The sequence below is a fragment of the Thermobia domestica genome, chromosome 18 (genome assembly GCF_964235325.1).
Source record: "Thermobia domestica chromosome 18, izTheDome1.hap1.1, whole genome shotgun sequence".
In the NCBI taxonomy this organism is placed as follows: Eukaryota; Metazoa; Arthropoda; class Insecta; order Zygentoma; family Lepismatidae; genus Thermobia; species Thermobia domestica.
Window position 1 is genome coordinate 73,608,641 of NC_137471.1, and position 23,355 is coordinate 73,631,995.

The window sequence follows — 23,355 nt, forward strand, 5'->3', positions numbered from 1 at the left end:
TGGTAGTGATCCGAATATGGGACATCAAGACCATATTATACAAGGTGTTCAAAAACATACAGTAGTTGTCTTTGCCAGACAAGTAGCTGGTTCCAGCAGGTAAGCCGGTCGTACAAATGATGAACGTCTGTCAGGTATATGGTATCCAACGCTAGCTGTAGATTTTGGCGTAAATAGGCAACAGTTGTTGCCGGATGGCGGTCATACATCTGTTTCATCATATCCCACCATACTTGGTCGATAGGACTTTTAAGTACGGAGATATAGCAGGGCAAGGTAAGAGGGGAATACGAAGTAAAGTAAAGTACTTCGGGTTGCCCTGGAGGTACAAAGAAGATGGGGTTCCACAAAGTATTTAGATAGGGTTAGAGAATACAATTGACAACGAACTAGTTACCGTATATTATCCCGAACAAAGACCAAAATCTTCTTCATAATCACTTTCGGAATCTTTTCAGATTCTTTTCATCGGCTATACAACACAAGAGTCCACAATTCACACTAAACATTGTGTTTCTTGATGGTCTAGTGACTCTAGTACAAAAAGTTCTGCTTTCGATTCCCGGTGAGCAAGTTTCACATGCACAACAGTAGTTCATATTTTGCTTTAAACTATAGATGTAGTCCTGCAGAGGCTCACTGCTGACAAAGGGCATAAATACCAGTCAATCAATCAACGAAATATTTTATTGTGATAATTCTTCATTCAAAAAGTCACAAAATGCTGTTTCCTTTCGCCGAAAGGAGTTTTCTTCCCATTCTTACCACATGTCGCCTTATGCAATGTAAACTTATAGGACAAACAAACTTGTGAGTATTAAGCGTACCTAAAAACTTACCTTCAAACCACCTATATTTATCCTAGTTCCGTAATTAAAGAGAAAAAAAGGCTGTAATAATTTTTTACGGGACACACGCTTTAATTTATAGCTTTTTTTGTTCTTGCGACCAGGACTTTTCAAAGTCAAAACGGAAATCCATTGTTAAATTCATTCAAATTAATTCTTTTATACGGAACTTCAATCCAAATGGAGGAATGTGTAAACTTCAAATAGCATAAAGATACAAAATCGAAGTTAACGAAGATTTCTTAGTAACAAAGGATAGTTAAAACGTTTTCCAGCTCTTACTTCAGGATATAAAATTTTTTCGTCATGTTACGACGAAATATAGACAAATACACTGTCATAACGTTAGTGTAACATTATAATCAAGCGTAATTACGGTGGATACTGTTGAGATTAAAATGAACAGTCATTTACTATATTTATTTATTATTTTAATAACATTATTCATTATTATTAATACATGATAATAGTGTGGATAGTCGTTATACAGACTAAGGGGTGTATTTTCACTGCTATGCGTAAAAATGTGAAAATGTATAGAATGACTTTACCTGTCCATCCCAGTGCGAGAAACCAGGGTTCGATTCCCGGTGAGAGCTCAAGTAGTTCGGACTCCACGTTAAGCCTGGTAGAATTTAGGGGAAGCCGACCCAACCATATTATAGTTCATCATCATATTATAGTCTTTTTGCAAGCCTACCGTGAAAATTTTATGGGGGCAATGAAAATTTAGGGGGGTCAGCCCACCCTAGACCCCGTGGATACGGGCCTGTCCAAACCTCATGTAGGCCTTCCGCATTGTATTTATGAATATACAATATTTGGCATAATTCGAATTAAATTTGTCTTAAAATTCTCATATGTGCCTTCAAAATCTGAATGCCCTCCTCCCACCTCAAAGTTACAGAGAAATAGACCCCCTTGGCGGTAGGAGATAGCCAAAAACTGTTTCTTTGTATAGTATCAAAATCTCTATATAGGGTTCTTCATACTCCTTCCGGAAATTTTAAAACTGATACTGAAACAACCATAACAAACACATCAAATTTATTTACGTAGAAAGTTATAGAATCTCTACAGGTTTGTATCCATATTATGTATAAAGTATTAGTAGATAAAGTATAATTGTAGATTTTACCACTAGAAAGCAGGAAAGAACACCAACACATAAGGTGGCATTTACTTGCAAAACGAAGGCTTATTGCATCTTAAATTTGTTAATTGTGAGTGAATTATGACTCTATAACGATAATTTTGTGTCAATTATAACACTAAAGAATTTGCAGACAAAACAATTTGTGAATAGTTTAAGAAGTTCTAGAAAACTGAGTGCTCAGGTGGTACAAAATGATGTGTAAGCATTTGTGAAGCATCTAAGTGTGTTGAAGACACCCTGCAGTTTTTCTATATAAATGCTTTCGGAGATTATGTATATAAGATCATTATTTTTATAATACAGTGTACGAATTTCTGGAAACGTTCGACCGCACACCTTACCAGAAATGTCAACGTTACATCACTGAAAATTTGACGCGAAAGGGGACTGAAGTAAAAGTTACAATTAGTACAGTAAGACAACCATATCTCGGAATCTCTTTAAGATTAGAGGAATGAAATTGGTATTTGGACTTTTCATTTAAAATAATAAAATATGTGTTTCAGAGTTATTTTATTATTATTATTTCCAGAAAGGGAAAGAAAAGGGGCAAGCTTGAGTGGTTCACTAAGGTGCCCCTAGAAAGGGAAGAAAAAGGAGCTGGGGTGATTCACTAAGGTGCCCCTAGAAAGGGAAGAAAAAGGAGCTGGGGGATTCACTAAGGTGCCCCTAGAAAGGGAAGAAAAAGGAATTGGATGGCTCACTAAGGTGCCCATACGAGGTGTTGGAATTCTCGTGCAAGAATTTTGAGTTCAGGCAAATTCTATGCGAAAAACGCAGAAGAAGGAACGCAAAATATTGCCCTCAGTAACACATTGGACCATTTGCTGGTAGTGCGTAGTGTTGAACCAGTAATAATAAAGTCTGAGATACAGGGGCGTCATTTCAGACTTCGCTTGGGAGGGGCAACAGCACCACTGACATAAGAATCTCACGTTCTGTACTAGTATATTAGTAGACAATCTATTAAAGCACATGTATTCCTCAAACTCTTGGGGGGGCAATTGCCCCCTCCTGCCCTCCCTAAATGATGCCCTTGCTGAGATATGCAAGATACATGGGAGGTCACGAGAAACTAAAGTAACTGTATTATTACAATAAAGACTTGGTAACACTCAAAGTGTCATTAGAAGTGTTGAAAGTAGGACCTACTGCATGTCATTAGGCATCTTACCAATTTTTTACTGTAATACTAGTAGTAATAATCCATTATTTACAATAATGGTAGAAACAGAGGCGTTGGAAATCGACAATTTTTTCTTTCTTTTTTTTCAAGATAATAAACTAATAGGATAGAAAAATATTTTTAAAAAATTGAGTGAAAATCATTCACATTCTGCTTGAAATACATTGAAACAAGACTTCCGGGATTTAACTCCCTCCTTCAAGATAATATGGAAAAATAACAATCTACCATGCTTCAGTGCTGAAAAATAAAACATAAAGAGTGAGCATACTTTTGAAAGGGGAAAAAATATGATGGTGATGACGTAAATATGTTTTGGTTCTTGTTTATTTTAAAACTGTTAATTACAACGTATCTCATTCTAAAACGGCTAAAGAAGCACGACGCGACGATGTAGGATTTCTTCTCCGCACAAATGTATACAGCGTTTCTCATTTTTTTTTTTTTTTTCCAAAGTGGTTCACTTTGATTAGTCAGAACCACTAGTATGTAAACACTCTACGGTTGACACCAACTTCAATAGCAAATCATTTTTCGTTTCTTTGTTTTGAGCGTATACCAGCATACTTAAATTTAAAAACAATAGTATTAGTTGAAACTTCCTTGATTTTAGTTTTTGGTATTACTACAAGAAACTACATAATAGTTTTGTTAAATAATTGAAAACTACAAACAATATTGTATAATAATATATCTATATAAATTATGTATTAGAATATGCATAATCTTTATCGTATTAAATTGTAGTTTACCTATATTGTTTGTATAATCTACGAGAGTCTCAACTAGGCTTAGACTCAACTAGGCAAAGCTTGAACTTGAATTCTGCTCAAACTAAGAGGACCACAGTTTAAGAAACGCTTATATAATATGTACTGGTTGTAAATAGTAATTTTCAGTCATAACGTTCTGACACAGTTTGTACGCGCAAAATGTAACAGGTCTGTTACTGGATATTGTCATTTTCCAAGATGAATTTAATACTTGGATTGATTCAATTCTTGTCCAATTGAGTTGAGTTGAGTTGATTTTGAGTTTAACGTCCCGTTCAGCAGCGAGGCTATATGAGACGTGGACCTACTGATTAACGTGGAATCCGAACCACATGAGCTCCCGCCAGGAATCGAACCCGGGACTCCCACGCCAAAGGCGCGTACGCTAACCGCTTAGCCACGGAGGAGCTCGATTGTCCAATTGGTATTGTAGGCTTTTTTAAGTATATTAATCAGGGGCGCCGTTTGAGGAGAGCAGGGGTTAATTGACTCCCTCCGAATTTTATGAATTCCATACTTTTTTTTTAATAGATTATATTAGGAGGATGCCCACGAGTGAGTTCCATCGAGTCTGGACCCTCCCAAAATTATCTAACTCGACATACTGGTACACTTGTACACTTTCACAATATTTGAAGAAGAGAATGGTGAATTTGGGAGGAAATGGTAAATCCCCATCAGGATTTTGCCGCCTACAGTCGAACAATTTGTCCATGCCGACCGGATGCCGCAGGAGGATTGACGGCGCAGGACGACGGCCGGTCGACGACCGCGACGAATAATTGCTTTGCCGAGCAGTTGGCAAACAGCCGTAAAGGCGCAGTAAATGCGCCGGCGCCGCCTCGAAAAGAGGCCGGCATAAGGAGTCGGCAGAGGGTCGGAAAGAGGCCTTTCCGACTGTTTTGCCGACTCTGACGGTCGGCAACAGTCGGCAAAGAGTCGGCAAAGGGCATTTTATTTTACGATTTTCGACCGCTTGCCGCCTCGGCAAAAGGTCGGCAACTTTGAACAAATAGGACGTCGTACCGCCGCGGAAGGGCGCTGGCTGCCTCCGGCGGCCCGCCACCGTCGACGTCGGCAATCCCTCTTTCCGACCGCGACTTCCTGATGGTGATTTGAAGGAGAGAATGGTGAATTTGGGAGCAAATCGTAAATTTGAGGGAGAAAATGGTGAAATTATGCCTCTAAGAACACTGCCATCTGTCTGAGATTACTTATAAACAACTAAATTAAGTAATCGTTTACAGTTAGCAACCTTGCCAGGTGCACAAAATAAATTAAATTAATATAAACACCGAGATTTTTTTTTTTTTTTAAAGAAACTTCTTGCTCTAATATTTACAATGTTGGTAAAACTGAAAGTAATAAACGTAACTTAGCCATAAGTGATTATTGTGTACAGGATAGTTTTGCGTACTTCTATTTTTAGAAAAAAAAAAAAAAACACTAAAATAAAGCAAATCATTCTCTATGTGAGTAAGTTTTCTAATCTATAAGTATGAAACACAGTGGCCATTTTTAGAACATGACTCTATATAGAAAATAATGCATGTACTTACCTTTCCCATAAAATAAAACCATTATCATCAAGCGTTGGAACAGTATGCTGTGGGTTCATCTGGAAAATATAAGAAAGAAAAAAAATACTATTAGGTCACTAATACAACAAATATAAATTATGCCCATTATTTAGTCCTTATTAGCTGTTGCTCCCGAGCCTTCGGACCGCAGTTAAAATCTATTACATTTGTTTATTTAAGTTCTCCCAATAACCTACATGCGGTTACACAAATATCTATCTATATCTATCTTCTATCTACAGTATATTATAAAATTGAGAGTGACTATGTTCGTGACTTATTAACTCTTGAACCACTCGACCGATCTCGATCAAATTTTCAAGATAGATGAGGTTTGTGTCTGGGAGTGTTTCTAACATTTCACTTTAACAGTGCGGCTTAGGGGAGGGGAGGGGGAGATATTTAAAAATAATCGAAAATGATAGATATTAGTGCCGAATCCGGGATCGCTAATATATATATATATATATATATATATATATATATATATATATATATATATATATATATATATATATGATTGAAAATGACCGATATTAGTGTTGAATCCATAGTTTTCGGGATTGCTGAGATTATCAGTAACACTTCCGATGCGTTTAAATCCAAATTCAGACCCTCCTTCCTAAGAGGGAAGGTGACATGTAAAAATAATTGGAAATGACATATTAGTGTCGAATTCATAGGTTTTTGGGGTCCCTAAGTTCATTGGTGACAGTTTTGGTGTCATTTATGACCAAAATGAAACGTGTTCTTCCCATGCGGAGAACGGGTATTCTACTTGTTAATTATAAAATCTAAATATGGTGACGATCCTTGTCCTAATACAAACCAGCAATGCATATTGATGTTCAGTATCACCACTATTCATTTCGAAATAACTACAGCTCGACAAAGCGGTGAGCGGGTCGTGGCCACAAGTGGAACAGTAAAACATCCCCTGAGAGCAGGGTTACCAACTAGAATATGTTGCAATAATCTGCGTCCCAAGTAAAATACCATAAAACCATTTTTGTTTGATCGAATGCCGTGTGAAATGTACGAGAATTTTGAAATACTATTCAGTACATTATTAATTTAATAATGTTGTGCAATATTATTTAATACTGTGTTTAGAGGGAATTTGAAAAATTTAGTCGGATGACTGGTAATTGATGAACAATTAGAATTTTCGCCAGTAGCATTGATATATAATTTGTGGTTCGCGGAACAATAGTTCTTACTACAAATAGACGATCCTAGGATTTGAACCCGAGATTTCAGCGACTTTGAAACTAGAACATTAAATGCTAAATTGTTCTCATTACACTACAGGAAAGAAATTAAGATTTGCTTTAGAGAGTCCACCATCTGAAAAATATTTAAAATCCTAATGAGAATGAGATATCTATGCAGAGTTCACTAACACCACACCAGGCCCGTATCCAGGGGGGTCTAGGGGGCGCCCCCCCTAAATTTTTGCTAGCCCCCTAAAAGTTTTACAGTAGGCTTGCAAAAGAACTATAATACGGTGATGAACTATCATATGGTTGGATCGGCCCCCCCTAACTTCAGCCCCCCCCATACATTTTTGGGCTGGCTACGGGCCTGCACCACACCCGTTCCGTTTAATCACTCGTTGTGTAGTTTCACGCTCTGTCACTAGTATGACAGTTGTGCGGACCGATTGATCGTACTGAAATTTCGAATGTTCCCATGAAATGTATGACAAGGAGTTGTCTGGTGTTTCTAGTTCACCGAAATCTGCGGAGTGCATACATTGACACCACCTGAACATACCTTTTAACCTCTGCTTCATGTCTTATCTCGCAGATATCTCCTTTGTTTCCCACAAAGCAGAAAAAAATAAATAAAATCAGTCGGCATTCTCATTCGGTTCAATGTTGAAAATTGTAGTAAAATCTAAGAAGTTTACAAAAATTATACACTCCAGTATAACATTACACTTGCGTTGGACAGGGAGCATTTTTCGAACGCTAGTTATTATAAAGAAATTAATTCCGATTTATTATGTCAACATATAGCTAGCGGCGTAGTAAATTCTTACGATTCTCTCGGATCCCTGGGAAAGAAAAGTCTTTAACGTCTCCTTTTTTCAGATAGCTAATAATAATAATAATAAATTCTCAAAATCAATTAATCTCACCTGTCGCCTATGTTAGTGGCCTGATATTACAAGAATAAATAATAAGTTTGTTTCAAGCCACCATTCTGTAATGTTTTAGGTAAATAAATCCGAATTCATAATTGTTTGTATTTACATTCTTAATTATTGAATCGTTGGGTCTTTATAAAAGTCAGTATCAAATTGTATTTAGGCTCGTTGGTCTTAAAGCGCGGGGCCCTGAGTCATCGCCCACCGCTTGCGACACCACTGACTCAACAATTGCATCACTATGTTCAAATGGTCATACCGTCTTGTTTTATATTAGAAGAAAGCACAAGTTTTATTATTTCTGAAATAATCATTCTTTCTGCTGTTCGTACGCCAATCTTTTTAAGAAAGATAAGATATCGGACACTAACAACGGGTGATATCAATAAAAATAAGTAACTATTCCTAAGAAGTCCTGCTCGAGAATCGGAGTAACTACACCTGGAATAATCTCCGCCCGCAATTTCGTATCAAAAAAGACAAGCCACTACTCAGGTCTAGTCTGCTCCAGATTTATGAACGTTTACTTGCGCTTCCTCTGCACGTAGCACTGAGTCGTATCAATAAAAGAAGTAGTTACTCATTTCTCCCATCTGTTGGGCGGTCATTTCGTTGTGGGTAACTTATAGCGCAGTATCCTAAACGCCATGGAAGGGACAAGTAGCAACGACAGTTTCAATCAAAGTGCAATTGTGAATACCATAAGAGTTTCCAGTGGTACTTTCAAAGTCACAATTACCAGAAAGTAAACGAAGGAAAGCCGAGGCTTTGAAGGCAAGTACAGTGAAATGCAACGAAATATCAAATACATCTACGACTGAGACACAAATCCAAAAGAATCTTTAATATTCGAGCGAGAATAAAAAAAAAAAAAAAAAAAAGAAAAAAAGAAAAAGAAAAAGAAAGAAAGAAAGAAAAGAAAAACGAGAAAAAACGGGAAACAAGAAAGTTCGAATCAAACAATGTCAAGATTAACACGACAAGCGCATATCACGTGTTGCCCAAGGTTTTTGTAGATTGTTTGGTTTTAAGAACGAAATCAGACACTTAGCCCCTTCGTTTCCTTTTTTTTTTAAAAAAAAAAAAGTCCAGCCACTCACATCATAAAGCACGTCCATCCGATTTCGTTTTCCACACCATACGTGTCCCCTTTCGCCTTGGCATGAAAAAATACATTCTCATGTATACACCCTTCCTATCAACGTTGAGTGAGTTGATTTTGAGTATAACGTCCTTTTCAGTAGCGAGGCTATATGAGACGGGACCCACTGATTAACGTGGAATTCGAACCACATGAGCTCCCGCCGAGAATCGAACACGGGTCTCTCATGCCAAAAGCATGTACGCTAACCGCTTCCTGTTAGCGTATTCGTCTCCAAAGTACTAGGTTTCTTTATTGCCATGTGTATATAGTCAAGTGCTCCGAGAGTACACGGAAATGTATATTGTTCTTGCCACTCTGCCTTTGCTGTTTGCATAGTACGCACACTTCCGGAAACAATCAATTTTCAGATATCGCAATAATCGCATCCATTACACTTGTAGTAGTCATAGACACAGTACTTTGAGCCATACCAGAATCCTCTGACATTCCGACCTGAAATCCCGGATCACTCACGTAACGCAAGGAAACCCGCATCTTTTCCTCATTAGGTAGTGCACCACCCCAAATTTAGGTTGATTCTCTTTAAAAATGTTGTGCTAACCACTCTACATTTTCTTTCATGAACCTATAATGTTTTTGTAATCTCCATTTACAACATTTCTATGCAGTTTATAAGTTTTTCTACGTGGCAAAACAATCATATACTCTGCCATATTTAACACGGAGTCATCTATTTAGCTTGCTCCATAAATTTGGAGAAGTTACTAGCATCACAGAGGAGTCTTTAATTTTTATTGATATCAAACGCGCAGTAGTTACTCGGCTCAAGAATAGAGATGTGGTTACTTCAAAAGGGAGGGGCTTCTCCAAGGTCAGCCGAGACAAGTAGTGCTCAGTTCTCTTTTTATTGATACCAACGCGAGTAACTACTACAAAATTGGGAATAATGAGTAACTTCTCCAGTGGTGCCCACCCCCCTCATGTCCATGACGCACCCCCCCCTCAATTGTCTATCCGTAGGTGTTCTTCCATGAAAAAAAATATTTTCGATTAATTTTTACCCCCCCCCTCAAACATAATTATATGGATTTTTACCCCCCCAAATATTTCAATGACGCAGTTTGCGTCATAGCCCCCCCCTTGTGGGCACCCCTGACTTCTCCGTTTCATTGATATCACATCGACACTGCTTCTCCCTGTCGATTACTTTTTGGTTTTCTCTTTAGTACGTTTAGTTTCCTAGCGCTTTAAGACGTTGGCAAGTCTGTAAAAGTACCTGTTCTATGATATAAACAAAGCGACACTAGCTACCACAAGAAAAGGGAACCAGTGTTCGGTCGCATAGTACATTGAAACAATACAGCTTACGTTTCAGTGAAACTATCACAATATAATATTGTGAAGTAACTGTGTATTAGATGTGAAGTGACCATGAGATAATTGTGTAAACTCTTAACTTAATTCGCTATATTCAATTATTTTATTAAATTGCATTTATTAACGACAGAACCATGAACTTTTGAAAATTCATCGGAAGAAAACTTCGATCAAGATTGTACATTCTCAGACAGCTTTTGTAAACGCATATTTGTTAATAAACACGACTAGTTTCCTCATTGCCTTTCCACATACCTTCAAGCATAGCCTGATACTTCCCGATTCTTTGAACTCCGAAGTCCTCATTCTTCAGCCGAACAAAACCATGGAGGTCACAACAACAAGGGGTATTCGCCACGAAGTTGAGGAAGGTGCAGGATCATCGGAGACAAGCAGATCCCATAAATGGAGGACGACCGACACCATGTTTAAAGAATACCATTCTGCCGGTTCATCGCCGCAGACACTTTTGAGTTTGTTAGTTGAGGCTAGTGGAATGAAGATGTAAGAGGACAGCCCAAAGACGCATTATCGCAGAGAATTCGACGCCCCTAGCAGTCCAACAGGATTGAGTTCCAGTTGTTGGCTGTTACCAGAACATCCAGGTTCGTCCAGGGCAAACCCTTCATCGTTACAGATGACCAGGACGACGCCAGCCTCGTTGGAATTATCAGGCTAGTGCTCATTCCTATTTCTTAATTACATCCTTTCTCTCTCACCTCTTTCCCGCAACTAGTCATTTTTCAAATTAGAAACATTTAAATTTTATTTTAATTCAACCACAATTTTACAGTTAAGTACCTTGTTGTGCATTAGCTTCATCCCCATTTTGTTGCGTTCATTTGATAAGTATTCTGAGTTACAACAGATGGCACAGCACCGGCACACTATTGATCTAATACAGATTGAGTTCTGTCTACGCTACTACTCCAGTTTAATTAGTAATTAAATCTTCATAATATATTAACACCAAAATGTGCAAAAATTAAAGAGCAAAACGTAAAATACAGTTAGACCCTTGTTACATTTTAAAGTTATTAAACTAAAACAATGTAGTTTTTAAGTTGCAATTAAATCTTTACAACAGTTTTAGGTCGGCAAACTGTCTACATGCCAGCAGCGTGTAATAGTGCTACATAGCAAATCATCAGCGCACATAGCGAAATCTTTTAGCATGATTCTTATTAGGAGATGAAAACAAGTTGGTATTGATGTATTCAAAGATTTCATTTTCATTTTCAAACATTAAAAGTCGTTCATGGCACAGAACTACTCCTAACTAATGTTAACAAGGCGAAATTTTCATAGTATAAATGGAATGCAAAAACTATTGATTTCACTTCTGATCTGTAAAAGATAAGATTGTCAGCTTTGGAAAGTGAAAATACCGGATACCTTCCTGGAGTACGTATACTCAGGGGTAAAAATGAAGGAGAACGCGGGAACGTCGTCCCCCCACCTCCAGAAAATATGTGCGGCGTCCTCCCAGTTCCCAAAAATTACAATGGGCAAAGATAGGCAGGGGACGGCGTGACGGACGTCATGCCGCGACCTACCGTCCCCATACCTTTTCAGATCCACATTTACCTCTGCACTCTTAAGATTGTGACATCATCGCACATCAAAAATGTCAACACCCTGAAAGTGGTTACTTCATATAAAATTAAGCAATTAGTGGTTCGAATTTAATAACTTTAGTTACTTTTGAAGTCTTTATTAAACTTATTTAATCTAGTTTTCGTTGAGTCGGCACATGTAATTTATGTAGTCTACCATCAATAATACATCGTGTTTAAAACAGAAAAGCAAATATAATTGACAATATGACCTATAATTATGGCATGCACAAAATATACAGGAAAAATAAGTCTTACTATTCCCTGTTCAGCGTGAGCTCTAAACTCCGATAAACAAAATATTTGTATCCTTCCGCTTGTCACAAGTACGATTGGCTAGTGATGTATCACTCCCACTCCCCACGGGGAGGAGCAAATTATACACGTGCATTTTGACAATACTGTCTCGTGTTGTCCAGATACTTACAGAAGCAGCAGAAAAGAAAGAAAAAGACTTGAAAGATTAAAAAAATAGTATTTGAATTTCGCTCGTAAACAATTGTTGCTTAGTGAGTAAAGGTTTACCTTGTTGATGTTTCACCACAACACTCGCCGAACCGGGATTCATGTGAGACATCTTTCAGACGTAAAAGTAGAACACGCCTCCACAGTTGAATTGGCGCCATAATTACTGCGCATGCTTAATGTTTATTTCTATTGTTTCATTAACCACACTCGATTGCAGTATCATTAGATAATCCGTATTATATTTTTGTCATTTATAATAATATAGTAGTTTTATATGGAAATTCTAGTAGAAGCAATAATCAAATCATATGAACTATTTTGCGGAGGAGTACCAGCGTCGGTAGGCCAACAGCAAGTCAGCGAGATTTAGTTTCACGTGGCTTTGTTTATCGCAGTTTAGAGCTTACGCCGAACAGGGTTTAGTTTCGCTGAGGCAGGCAATGTCTCATAATGCTTACATACTTTTACTGCATTATTTAATTGGAAGTTGTAGCTGAGAATGAACGTTTTAAAAATGTACTTTCGTTGACCATTAGCAGTCTTACTGACCTTTAGCAGTAAATACCTCTCTAAATATGCTAGATTTAGCGACAAAAAAGGCCAAATTGGCATCACTGTCACTTTACAAACGATATCACTGTGACGGAAGAACAAATTCGTTGCGGAATGGAATTGTGCTATGGCACTGATCAGCCGGTTATCAAATGCGGTTCATTTTAGAATCAAGCAGGGACGTACGCGGGAATTTATTTCGGGAGGGGTCTAAAGCGTTTTGGGAGGGGTTCAAATACAATTTGGGGCTAAATTATATAAAAGTTTCTAAAATTCTAAAGTAGGCTACATTTACAAAATAGTCGGGATTTCGGGGGGGGTCCGGATCCCCAGGACCCACCCCCTGCGTACGCCCCTTGAATCAAGATTCAATTAAATCTACTTTCCATGGAATTAAAAAAAAATAATCTGAATAGAACAGAGAATAGGACTAGTAAGAGGAAAAATTACCGGCCACTTAACGTCCGCTTTTGAGGTCGTACCGGACACCAGACAAGGAGGTCAAAAACCGAACTGTCCGGTAAAATACAGAACGGTTGGCAACTTTAGTTAAAATAATAACGGTAAGCAAGCAATATAAATAACAGTATACAATTAATCTAATATGAGACGAAACCGTTCCATTAAAAATTAATCTATGCACAAAGTAAGCTTTGTTAATGTGGAAACAACATCCTTTTAAAAAAAATAAAACTGAATATCACAAAAATAGTTTAGCACTTTAATGGTTAAATAGTATTGTATAAATAGTTTAAGCCTTAACAATTAAATCATGTAATGACATATGAAGGGAATTTAACTTAGGACATTTATTATTGTTTATTTAATCTATTTACAAGAAGACACTATATATATTTAGAATTCAGTACGTATTCAGAGGATGCTAAATTATAGAAGAAAAAGACCACAATTTGTAAATACATTAAATTGCAATTCAAACCGTGTTTATAACCGGAGTATGTTGTGTAATGATTTTCAATCTTTAAACGTTAATAAATGTTCTTTCATTGTATTTACAGTCCCGTGATGACGATGATGATTGTGAATTTATAGTTTTTATACTATGTAACTCATGTAACGCTAAAGCAGTGTTTGAGGTATAAAACTTGCCACGAAACTCGTGAAATTTCTCGATTTGTCATAATTCTCGTCTCGAAAAAGAAACTAAGGTTGTCATGTCTCGAATTTTAAAACTTCGTTATTTGTCGTCTCAACTCTCAACTTGTTTATCAAACGAGAATCAAGACGGGATGAGAAATTCCTCGTCTCATGGACTACACTAGTTACAACAAATTAGCTTATTGTATAACCGTTGTGGCATAACCGTATTATTGTTAGAATTTTATATATATATTTTTTAAATATAACAACTATTTGGACTCCTGTTCTTCGCACGGCGGGAAATTGATTTACCTGAAGAAAGGTGTGTATATGGACTTCCATTATCTCTTTTGAGGATGAGTATTTGAATCGAAATACTTATGTTAGAATGAGCCAATCAAGCTCGACCCAAGTGACTGTACAAAAACTTCATTTGCGAAGAAATTGCGAGAAATATACTCTCCCTTCCCCTTATCTTCCCTACAGAATACGCATTTCAATCAAAGTGCATTAGTTCTCTTTTTCCTTTGCACTTTCTTTGTGCCATTTATTTTTCTTTTGCGTTTTTTTTTTTTTTTTTTTTTTTTTGCCATCGTTCTCCTTGTATTTATCTCATTTTCTAATATGTTTTCTCAATATAATATATTTTCGTTCTTTACATTTTATGCTTTAGTCGTAAAGTATGTAGTAGTATTACGTCAGAAATGTATAGAAACAGTAGCAAATGAAAACATAGCAGCTCAGTGATACACGCTCATTTTTAACGTGAAGGATCCTGCGTTCGATATCGGATTATGTGATCCTGACGAACATCAATACATCAAACTCATCTTTAGTTACTTGCAATTGTCACGCGTCCACTTACCCTATGAACGTAACTGTTTACGTTAAACTAAGCACTTTATTTACATCCTAGCAAAAAAAAAAAAAAAAGTTTGTAAATATTTGCCGTTAGTTCCTTTGAATGTATTGACTAACTTGTAGTACATTTCGATAGTCGTAATATAATATATTAAAGAACAGTAGCCTAACTATAAATTTGAGCTCCCTCGTGGCTCAATTTCGTCTTTAGTACAATATAGTGGCGAGGGCTTGAGGAAAGACAGGGTAGACAGCGTCTATCCTTTAGAATTGTATATTCGTTAAGTTTAGGTCTTTTCCTAACGCAAAATTTCCTATAATTTCTTTTTGTTGTTGTTGTTGGAACTAGATTTTTTTTTTTTTTTTTTTTTTTTTTTAGATGTAAGTAGATAGATATAGTAATCAGATCGCCCAGCGTCTAGCGGAACCTTGAACATTATCCCTGTGTTGGGTCCATATTTCTTGTATCAACCTATAGAATCGTAGCAGTACTAGTTGAGGGCGAAATGAAGGTTTAAACTCTCACTGTGTAGAATTCTTTGAAAGACGGTCGGAATTCTGTCTATCACAGGGTTGTCAGTCTATTTAAGATAGATTTGTAAGTGCAGAAACATTGCTACTTTCTTGTTGTTGTTTGGGGCCGCGGTGGCTCAGTGGTTGAGCGTTCACCGCTGGTGCTTGGGGTCCCGGGTTCGATCCCAGCCCCCTCCAAGTGAACTTTGTGGTGGACTAACACCGTGTGAGTGGGTTTCCTCGGGGTTCTCCCGTTTCCTCCCACTTTCTTTATTCCACCATTTCATTCATTACTCATCATTACCGTCTCCTTTAGCCTCACCGGCATAATCGTGGGACGTAAAACTCAAAGATTTCAATTTTTTGTTGTTTATTTTTCAATCATCCTTCGAGCTCCCAATATAAAATGTTAGATGGTTATAATGTGTCTTTGACTTTGAGAGATTTTTTAAACACGTTTCGTGTCTAATATCGTAAGAAAATACTCCTGAAAAGTTCAGAGATTGTATTGACAATTCTACCACTATTTGTATTTCGCAAGAGTGATAAGTAGAAGTGAGGCAATTACGCCGAGATTTTCCTTTCTCTCTTTCTTTCTCTCTCTCTCTCTCTCTCTCTCTCTCTCTCTCTCTCTCTCTCTGTGTGTGTGTGTGTGTGTGTGTGTGTGACTGTTTACATTACACTGTATTCATGGAGACCCACAGCAGGGTGCAAATTGGAACAATTACTGCATCTGGATTTTCGAAAGAGGTTCGGTTCTTCGATATGCATGTCAAAACATATTAGATCTCCTTACTCAACCACTATAGTGTTTAATATATTTACTGTAGTTAATAAAATTTTGCGATGTCCATCATACATGAAGTATTATGTGCATCACAGTGTGTACATTCGCGACTTCTCATATGTGTCAATTCTTTTGCCCCCTTGAAAAAAATCCTACGCATGATTCTGACTGTAATATGAAATCGATATGTAAAATGCTTCGAAAATTTCTTTAATAAAGTTTAGTGTCCCTTATTCGTAACGAGGCTATGTAAGACGTGGAATTACAAATTAAATTGCAATTGGAACCACAGTAATGCGTTCAAATTTTTAGCAATCTCACAATGAGAATCGAACCAGGTACCACGTGCATAAAAGGCGTACGCGCTAACCACTGTACCAGCGGGGAGAGCAGTTTTGAAAATTTATAATCTTGCTATTGCTTTTGTGTCTCGTTTCACAATTTTTTCCCCTTCAGCTAAAATTAACTCAGTAGGAATTTCGTCTTTATCCGGAGAATTGTGTTTCATTAACTTCTTTATCGCGATTTCTATTTCTTTTTGGTTAGGGTCGGAAACATATGGTTCTGCAGTTTCCATTCAATTCAGAGTTTCCTCTGCGAACAGTATATTTTGGCTGCGTTTCGAGAAAATTGTCAAAGAAAACTCTCCACATATATAACATATTACCCATATTGGTGAGGATTGTTCTGTCCGCTTTATTTAACATAAACACACAAGGTTGATAGCCGTTCTTAAATTCGTTGGTGCTTTTATACATGTCCGGAATATTTTTGTTTTTACTATTATCTGCAAGTTCAATAAATAATTTTAGCTTCCTTGTCCTTTAAGTTTCTGAATTATCCGTCTGATATCAATTAATTTTGTGAAGTCCTAGCGTTCGGATAATGTAACCAACTCAATTTTGTCTGTCTTCTCTTCTCTGCTAGTGTAGTGAATTCCTGGTCGAACTATGGTTTGCTCCTGTATTTCCGCGTGTCAAAATTTTTCTTTTGCTGAAATTTTAATACTATCACTAACGTTAACCCAAGTATCCTCAGCACTATTGCATTCTGAATCTTCTAAAACCGAGAATCTATCTAATAATTGAATCTAGTATTCCCTTAGCCTAGTATTCCTTAAATATTATTGGAGAATATTTTATTATTGTTAGAGAATATTGTATAATGACTTGCATATCTTTAAGCTTTAAACGCCGAAGGACGCAATTGCTGCGTCAAGGCTTTAAATCTTAATAGCTCAGCCATAATTAAGCGAGGAGGTGGTATTAATGTGATCCTGGAGAATGAAGCTTGTCTCGGATACGCATTTTTATGTGGGGGTTACCACTGTGGAAAAGGAGAGGATAAATTTCGTGCTTGTTTTGATTTTTGCATCAATTTTTTGCGGGATTATTTCCTTCTTGGGGATACAGTCATAAAAATTGCTGTGTCAAGTAATGAAGTAGTCTACTATAGGCTAATACTCTGATAAAATACTTGTTGCTTATATGGGAGGAATAGAAAAGGGTCAAAGTTGGCCAACTTTTTGAGCTTTTTTTTTTCTTTTTTTACATAAATTGCATTTATTTTCTGGACGATTCCGTATAAGATTTCTTCTACGAATAGGGTAGGAATTGCACAAGTGTTACCTCGTTGGAATCAGTGTTCCATGAGCTTTCTAACGAGGTATCAATCATTACTCTGTAATAATTAGAGAGGTCACCAGGGGCCACGACGTGAGAGTCTTTAAGATTTCGCTCAAATCCCTGCCTTGTGTATAAAGGATAAACTTACTCTCTTCATTGTATTTATAAAATCATTTGATCAATTTCTAGTTTGTATACTAAGATTACTATAACACTAAAATAACGTCTGAGATTTAAGACTTGAATGAACACTTGCCAATGAGATTCGTGAAATTTCTCCGAGAATTGTTACGTTTCTCGTTTCGGCTCGAAATATGAAAATCGGAAGAAGACGAGTAATTTCTGTTCTTGTGGGTAACACTGTATATAAGTAATTGCAAGTGAAACATAATTGTTGTAATATTTTGCATTTATAAAGGAGTTATCCTGTCCAATTTATAGAAATACTTTTTGATATGTACGTAAGACTTCAGTAGAAATGAAGGAGTAAAGCCAATATGGTACCTATAGATATTCAGTAGACATTACCCACTATGGATGAGGAAAGAATTTTAAGTCTCGAATGAAGAATGCTTACAACTCTCATAATATCATTCAACAACATTAAATGAGCTGGTAATTACCCACCAAACTGGTTGGATGAGTGCGTCAAAGAAAGATCGTACAGAAAGAGAATTAAGCAGGGATTTTTCTCCTTAATAAGCTGCCGCTAGTTTCACACAATACAAAACAACACCCAACGAAAATTGGAAGACACAATTCTTTTCTCTGTGCGATACGATATACAAGTTATGTGATTATACACAGAGTAGTATCCGTTTTATAAGTAGTAAAAGGAAGCAAAATCCACCGCATGTTGAAAGTTTCAACATATACATAATATATGATCAAACAATTTTCTAATTAGATTTTGATATAATATAATGTAATTATATTTTCAGTAGGAATTTCCGATCATCCTTATTGCTTGTGGTTCACACTGGTAAAGTATAAGAGGGTAAAGGGAGCAAGTTTCGCCCAATTTCGAAACTTTGATGTTTGAGTAACGTAAGGAAATAGTTTTCCCCAACAATTTTAGTCATTATTATTATTATTATTATTATTATTATTATTATTATTATTATTATTATTATTATTATTATTATTATTCGAACTGGGTTTCTTCTCAACCATCCCGACAGTTTAAGGTTAAAATCATTCTAGACTAAAGCGTGAATTTGGCTAATTTCAAATTAATATATAAATATATACAGGGTGGATAATTTATCATGAAATGTCCTTGTAATATTTATACTAATTAATCTATCAACTATCGACAGGAGTATTGTTTGACATACTATACAATAACACCAGATTAAAGTTTTGTCAAACCAGCATACAGTCGTTTTTTTTTTTTTTTTTTTTAATGCCGCTACGTCAGATTATTACATAATTATTTAAAAACTATCGAAACATATTAAACAAAACCTTATAATAACAGCATTTCAAACTACGAACGGTATAATATTACAAACATCCAGAAAGATCCAAATTTTCGAAAGCCTCTACAATAGTAATACCGGAAATGAGGCAGAGCAATGCTTCGAATAAATAGGAAGAAAGCTACAAGGAAATGTAAATTTGACATGTTTTAGAAAGATTTTATTCGAGAAAGTTCTCAGATAAGTATCACATTTAATCACGCAGGTTTTTTTTTTTTTTTTTTTTTTTTTTTTTTTTTTTTTTACAACGAAAGGATTATGATGGCATTTCTAGCAATTTGATATCTCAAACCATTCCGAACATAAACATCAGTAAAATTGTCAACACTGTTCAAAATTGTGTAATTGCGTGAACGTATTGTAATTACAACTTACAATAATCTGCGGTTGTGGTGTTACACAAGCAAAAGGGAAGTATGAATCGTTACTGAAAATTCAAACAATTACTACATTTCAAGCAATATTGCAATTTCTCCCCACGCTTTTCATATCTCCGGAACGGTTTCAGATATCACATTACTGTAAACGGCAATATCCCTGGTAGCAAGAAAGCTTTCGAGCAGTTGGCGCATGCTTGGCTTTTGGCTTTCTACGCTTGCACTTCGCTTGAACCGCATGCTTTCATACAATATGCCTTTTGTTGTACTTGCAAGCAGTGCTTTAGACCCTTCGCAGAACGTCATAGCATCACTGGCCGTTCATTGGCTATTGACTTGGCTTGCAAAACGCTTGCATCTTGCTTGAATGGAACACTGAATGCAAGGTTGCCCCCATGTAACTTCGTTACTGGAATCCAGCTTGCGTTATGCTTGCACGTTTCCCAATCAATCTGGATGCAAGCTTGACCGACTTGCAATTCAAGCTTACAGTAACCGGTTTGCAAGTTGTCTGTGCTAGTACGGATGATTTTTAAGTCTTTTGAAAATAATTTAGGAATGTTAAATGTAATGTTTCTCGAAACACGTTTTCGAAATAAAGTTTATTTTTTAAAAAAATCAAATTTTCAATTCCTTGTAACTTTGTTTCTATTTATGTGAAGTATGTCTATCATTATCGTAGTATGTGACACTGAAGCATCGCCTCGTCCATCTCACTTGGGCAACTATTGTTAGAGAGGCCTCAAAAATTTGGATAATTGTGATATTTTAGCTTCCTTAGTTCGCAACACTTTATCATAAATTAGTTGTTGTTTGTTTATTATGTAGATTTGAAATATCTAACATGAGGTAATGCCATTGAAAAAATATAAATTTATGTTGAGTTGGCAACACTGTTACTTTGGTGATCTTGCAGAGCATGACAGATGATTTTTTTCCCTGTTGTTATTTGTATTGCCCAAAATTTCAGTGCTTTTTGTCTTATCAATTAATATAAAAGTTACAAGAGAACGTCAAGACAAATCATCCATCCTGTATATAAAATGTCCTCTATCCTCTATCACTTACTTCTGGTGTAGGAGAATACTGGTTCCATCCCAGATCATGCGAGTTTGTGGTGGACAACATCGTGTTCAAGGGATTTCTCGAGGTTCTCCTGTTTCCTCCCACGTTCTCATTCCATAAATTCCTTTCACGATCATTCGCTTTTCATGTATCATCCGTTCCCTTTATCTTACAAAGGAATAATTGTGGGACACACACATCAATTATTTCAATTTATATTTTATATTATAATCGTTTATTATTAAAAGCGATGGAATAGAACACATTACATACTGATTAGCACTAGTTATACTTTCTTTAAAATCCTATGGGTTATTGGCTATTGCAGCTTTGATCTTAGAAAAATTTAGAAAGAATAAGTAACAGTGTCAGGTGTACACCACGTGAAGGAGTTTGGTTTCTCTGGTGTTTTTACCACTTCCGGTTTAAGTAAAGAGATAACAGTTTAGATAGAGAAAGTCACTTCTCGCTATCTATTGGGATTTTATTCTACCACAATCAACATTAAAATCAGAAGTGATCGATTTCACTCACTTCCGGATTAAATAGGGAGTTAGCGGACAAGATGGTACCTATTTTTAGAACGCGAAATCGATTCCGTAAAACCGCTTGTTGCTATTTCTAATCGTTTCTGTCCTGTAAAACAATATTGAAATTGGAAGTAGTTCTGTATTTCCACCTCTTCCGGTTTTACTAAAGAGTTAAGAATTGAAGTAAAATATGTTCTTGAGACGCTTAATCCATTGCAAAAAACAGTTTTTCTCTATCTATTACCGTTAATACTCTACAACGTTGAACGTTAAAACCAAAAGTCGTTGATTTTTTTTTTTTTTTTTTACCACTTCCGATTTTAATAGAGAAATTAGAGTGAAGGTGAAATATATTCTTGGGACGCTTAATTCAGTGCAGAAAATTAATTCTCGTTATCGTTATCATTTTTACTCTATAATGATCAACGTTAAAACCGGAAGTGATTAATTTCTGGCACTTCCGGTTTCAGTAGATACATCAGAGTAAAGATAGAATATATCCTTGGGACGCTTAATCGATTGCAGGAGGCCGCTTTTCGCTATCTATCACCGTTTTTGACCTATAGTGAACCAGTATAAGCCGGAAATGATTGATTTCTACTACATCCGGTTTGAATATCGACTCCAAACTGAGCTCGATTTCTAACATTTGACACTCCGATCCCTTAAGTATTTCTTGAGACTTCTTATCCCCCGGACGGACGGATAGATGGCCACACGGACAGGGTAAGTATATAAAGAGAGTTCTGGTAAACCAAACTCCTTTCAAATCAATGTTCATTTCTTTTAAACATTTTTTCCTTCTTTGCCACGACTGGAATTCCATAATATGCACTTTCGCAAGTTTTTCTTTCCTTCCTTTCTTTCTTTCTTTCTTCCCTTTTACAGTAAGTTCAATTAACACAGCGTTAATTTGCTGTATCTTCTTTGTTTTATTCTTTTTTCAACGACCGGGAATTCCCATAGAGCCACGTCGTACAGTACTTTACAATACAAGAGGTTCACTTCATTTCTCATCAAGCTCTTATATACACGTATATATATATATATATATATATATATATATATATATATATATATATACACAGAAGAAGAGGGTCAACAGTCTGTACAGTGTGTTGCATGTATTATAAAATGACAAGTGTGGACTAAAGGTTTGTTACCTACCGTATTAAGAACACACTTGTGTAAATATTTTATTACAAATGTTATATGCATATAGAAAGGTTTTCGTAGTGTAAATTTAATGTAAGAAATCTCTTAGCTTCTACTTAAACTAGTATTTCCCCACAAGACGAGAAATTATTTGTTCCGTCTCCATTTTCGTTTCGAAAACAAGACGACAAGTATCTTTTTAAATTTAAAACAAAACGAGAATTAGGGCTTACCCTTTAAATTTGAGACGAGACGAGAAGTACCATTTAAATTTGAGACGAGACCAGAAATACATTTTTTTAAAATTTGAGACGAGACGAGATGTACCATTTAAATTTGAGACGAGACGAGAAATACATTTTTTATTTTAGATGAGACGAGAAGCACCTTTTTAAACTTGAGAGGAGACGAGAAACGCCTTTTAAATTTGAGACGAGACGAGATGTACCATTTAAATTTGAGACGAGACGAGAAATACGTTCTTAAATTTTAGATGAGACGAGAAGCACCTTTTAAAACTTGAGACGAGACGAGAAGTGCCTTGTAAATTTGAGACGTGATGAAAATTACCTTTTTTAAATTTGGGACGAGAGGAAGAAGTACATTGTTAAATTTGAGACGAAACGAGAAGTACCTTTTAAATTTCACGCGAGACAAGAAAATTCACAAGTTTCTTGAACAACAAAAGTTCACTGAAATCCTAGACCTCAAACACTGTTTTAGCGTTAAATTGTTCATAGTAAAATACTATAAATTGGTAAATTGATTGTATCAACATGCTGAAGACCATCTATGAACGTTTAAAGATATACAAGCCAATACACAATGTACTTCAAAATATTGTTTAAATGTAATTATATCATACCCTTTGTGAATCTTTCGTGACGCAAAAGGATTCTGTTAAAATTCTAGATAAAATTAAGGAAAAATTAAGGCATATTTTTTAAACATAAATTTACAAAACGAAGCGAGAATTTTTTCCGGGAATCGAGACGAGAAGCAATTACGAGAATAGAGACGAGACGAGACGTCCACAAAATTTAACAG

The 23,355-nt window shown here is 36.2% G+C and overlaps 1 protein-coding gene across 1 annotated transcript in view; it reads right to left on the reverse strand.

Moving 5' to 3' along the window:
• The window catches only part of LOC145676021 (glutathione S-transferase 1-1-like), a 245,294-nt gene that overhangs the window by 198,246 nt on the left and 23,693 nt on the right, over window positions 1–23,355 (reverse strand). The window contains exon 2 of the mRNA XM_081746864.1: window positions 5,523–5,581. Coding sequence (XP_081602990.1) covers window positions 5,523–5,581 — 59 coding nt within the window. The remainder of the gene's footprint in view (window positions 1–5,522; window positions 5,582–23,355) is intronic.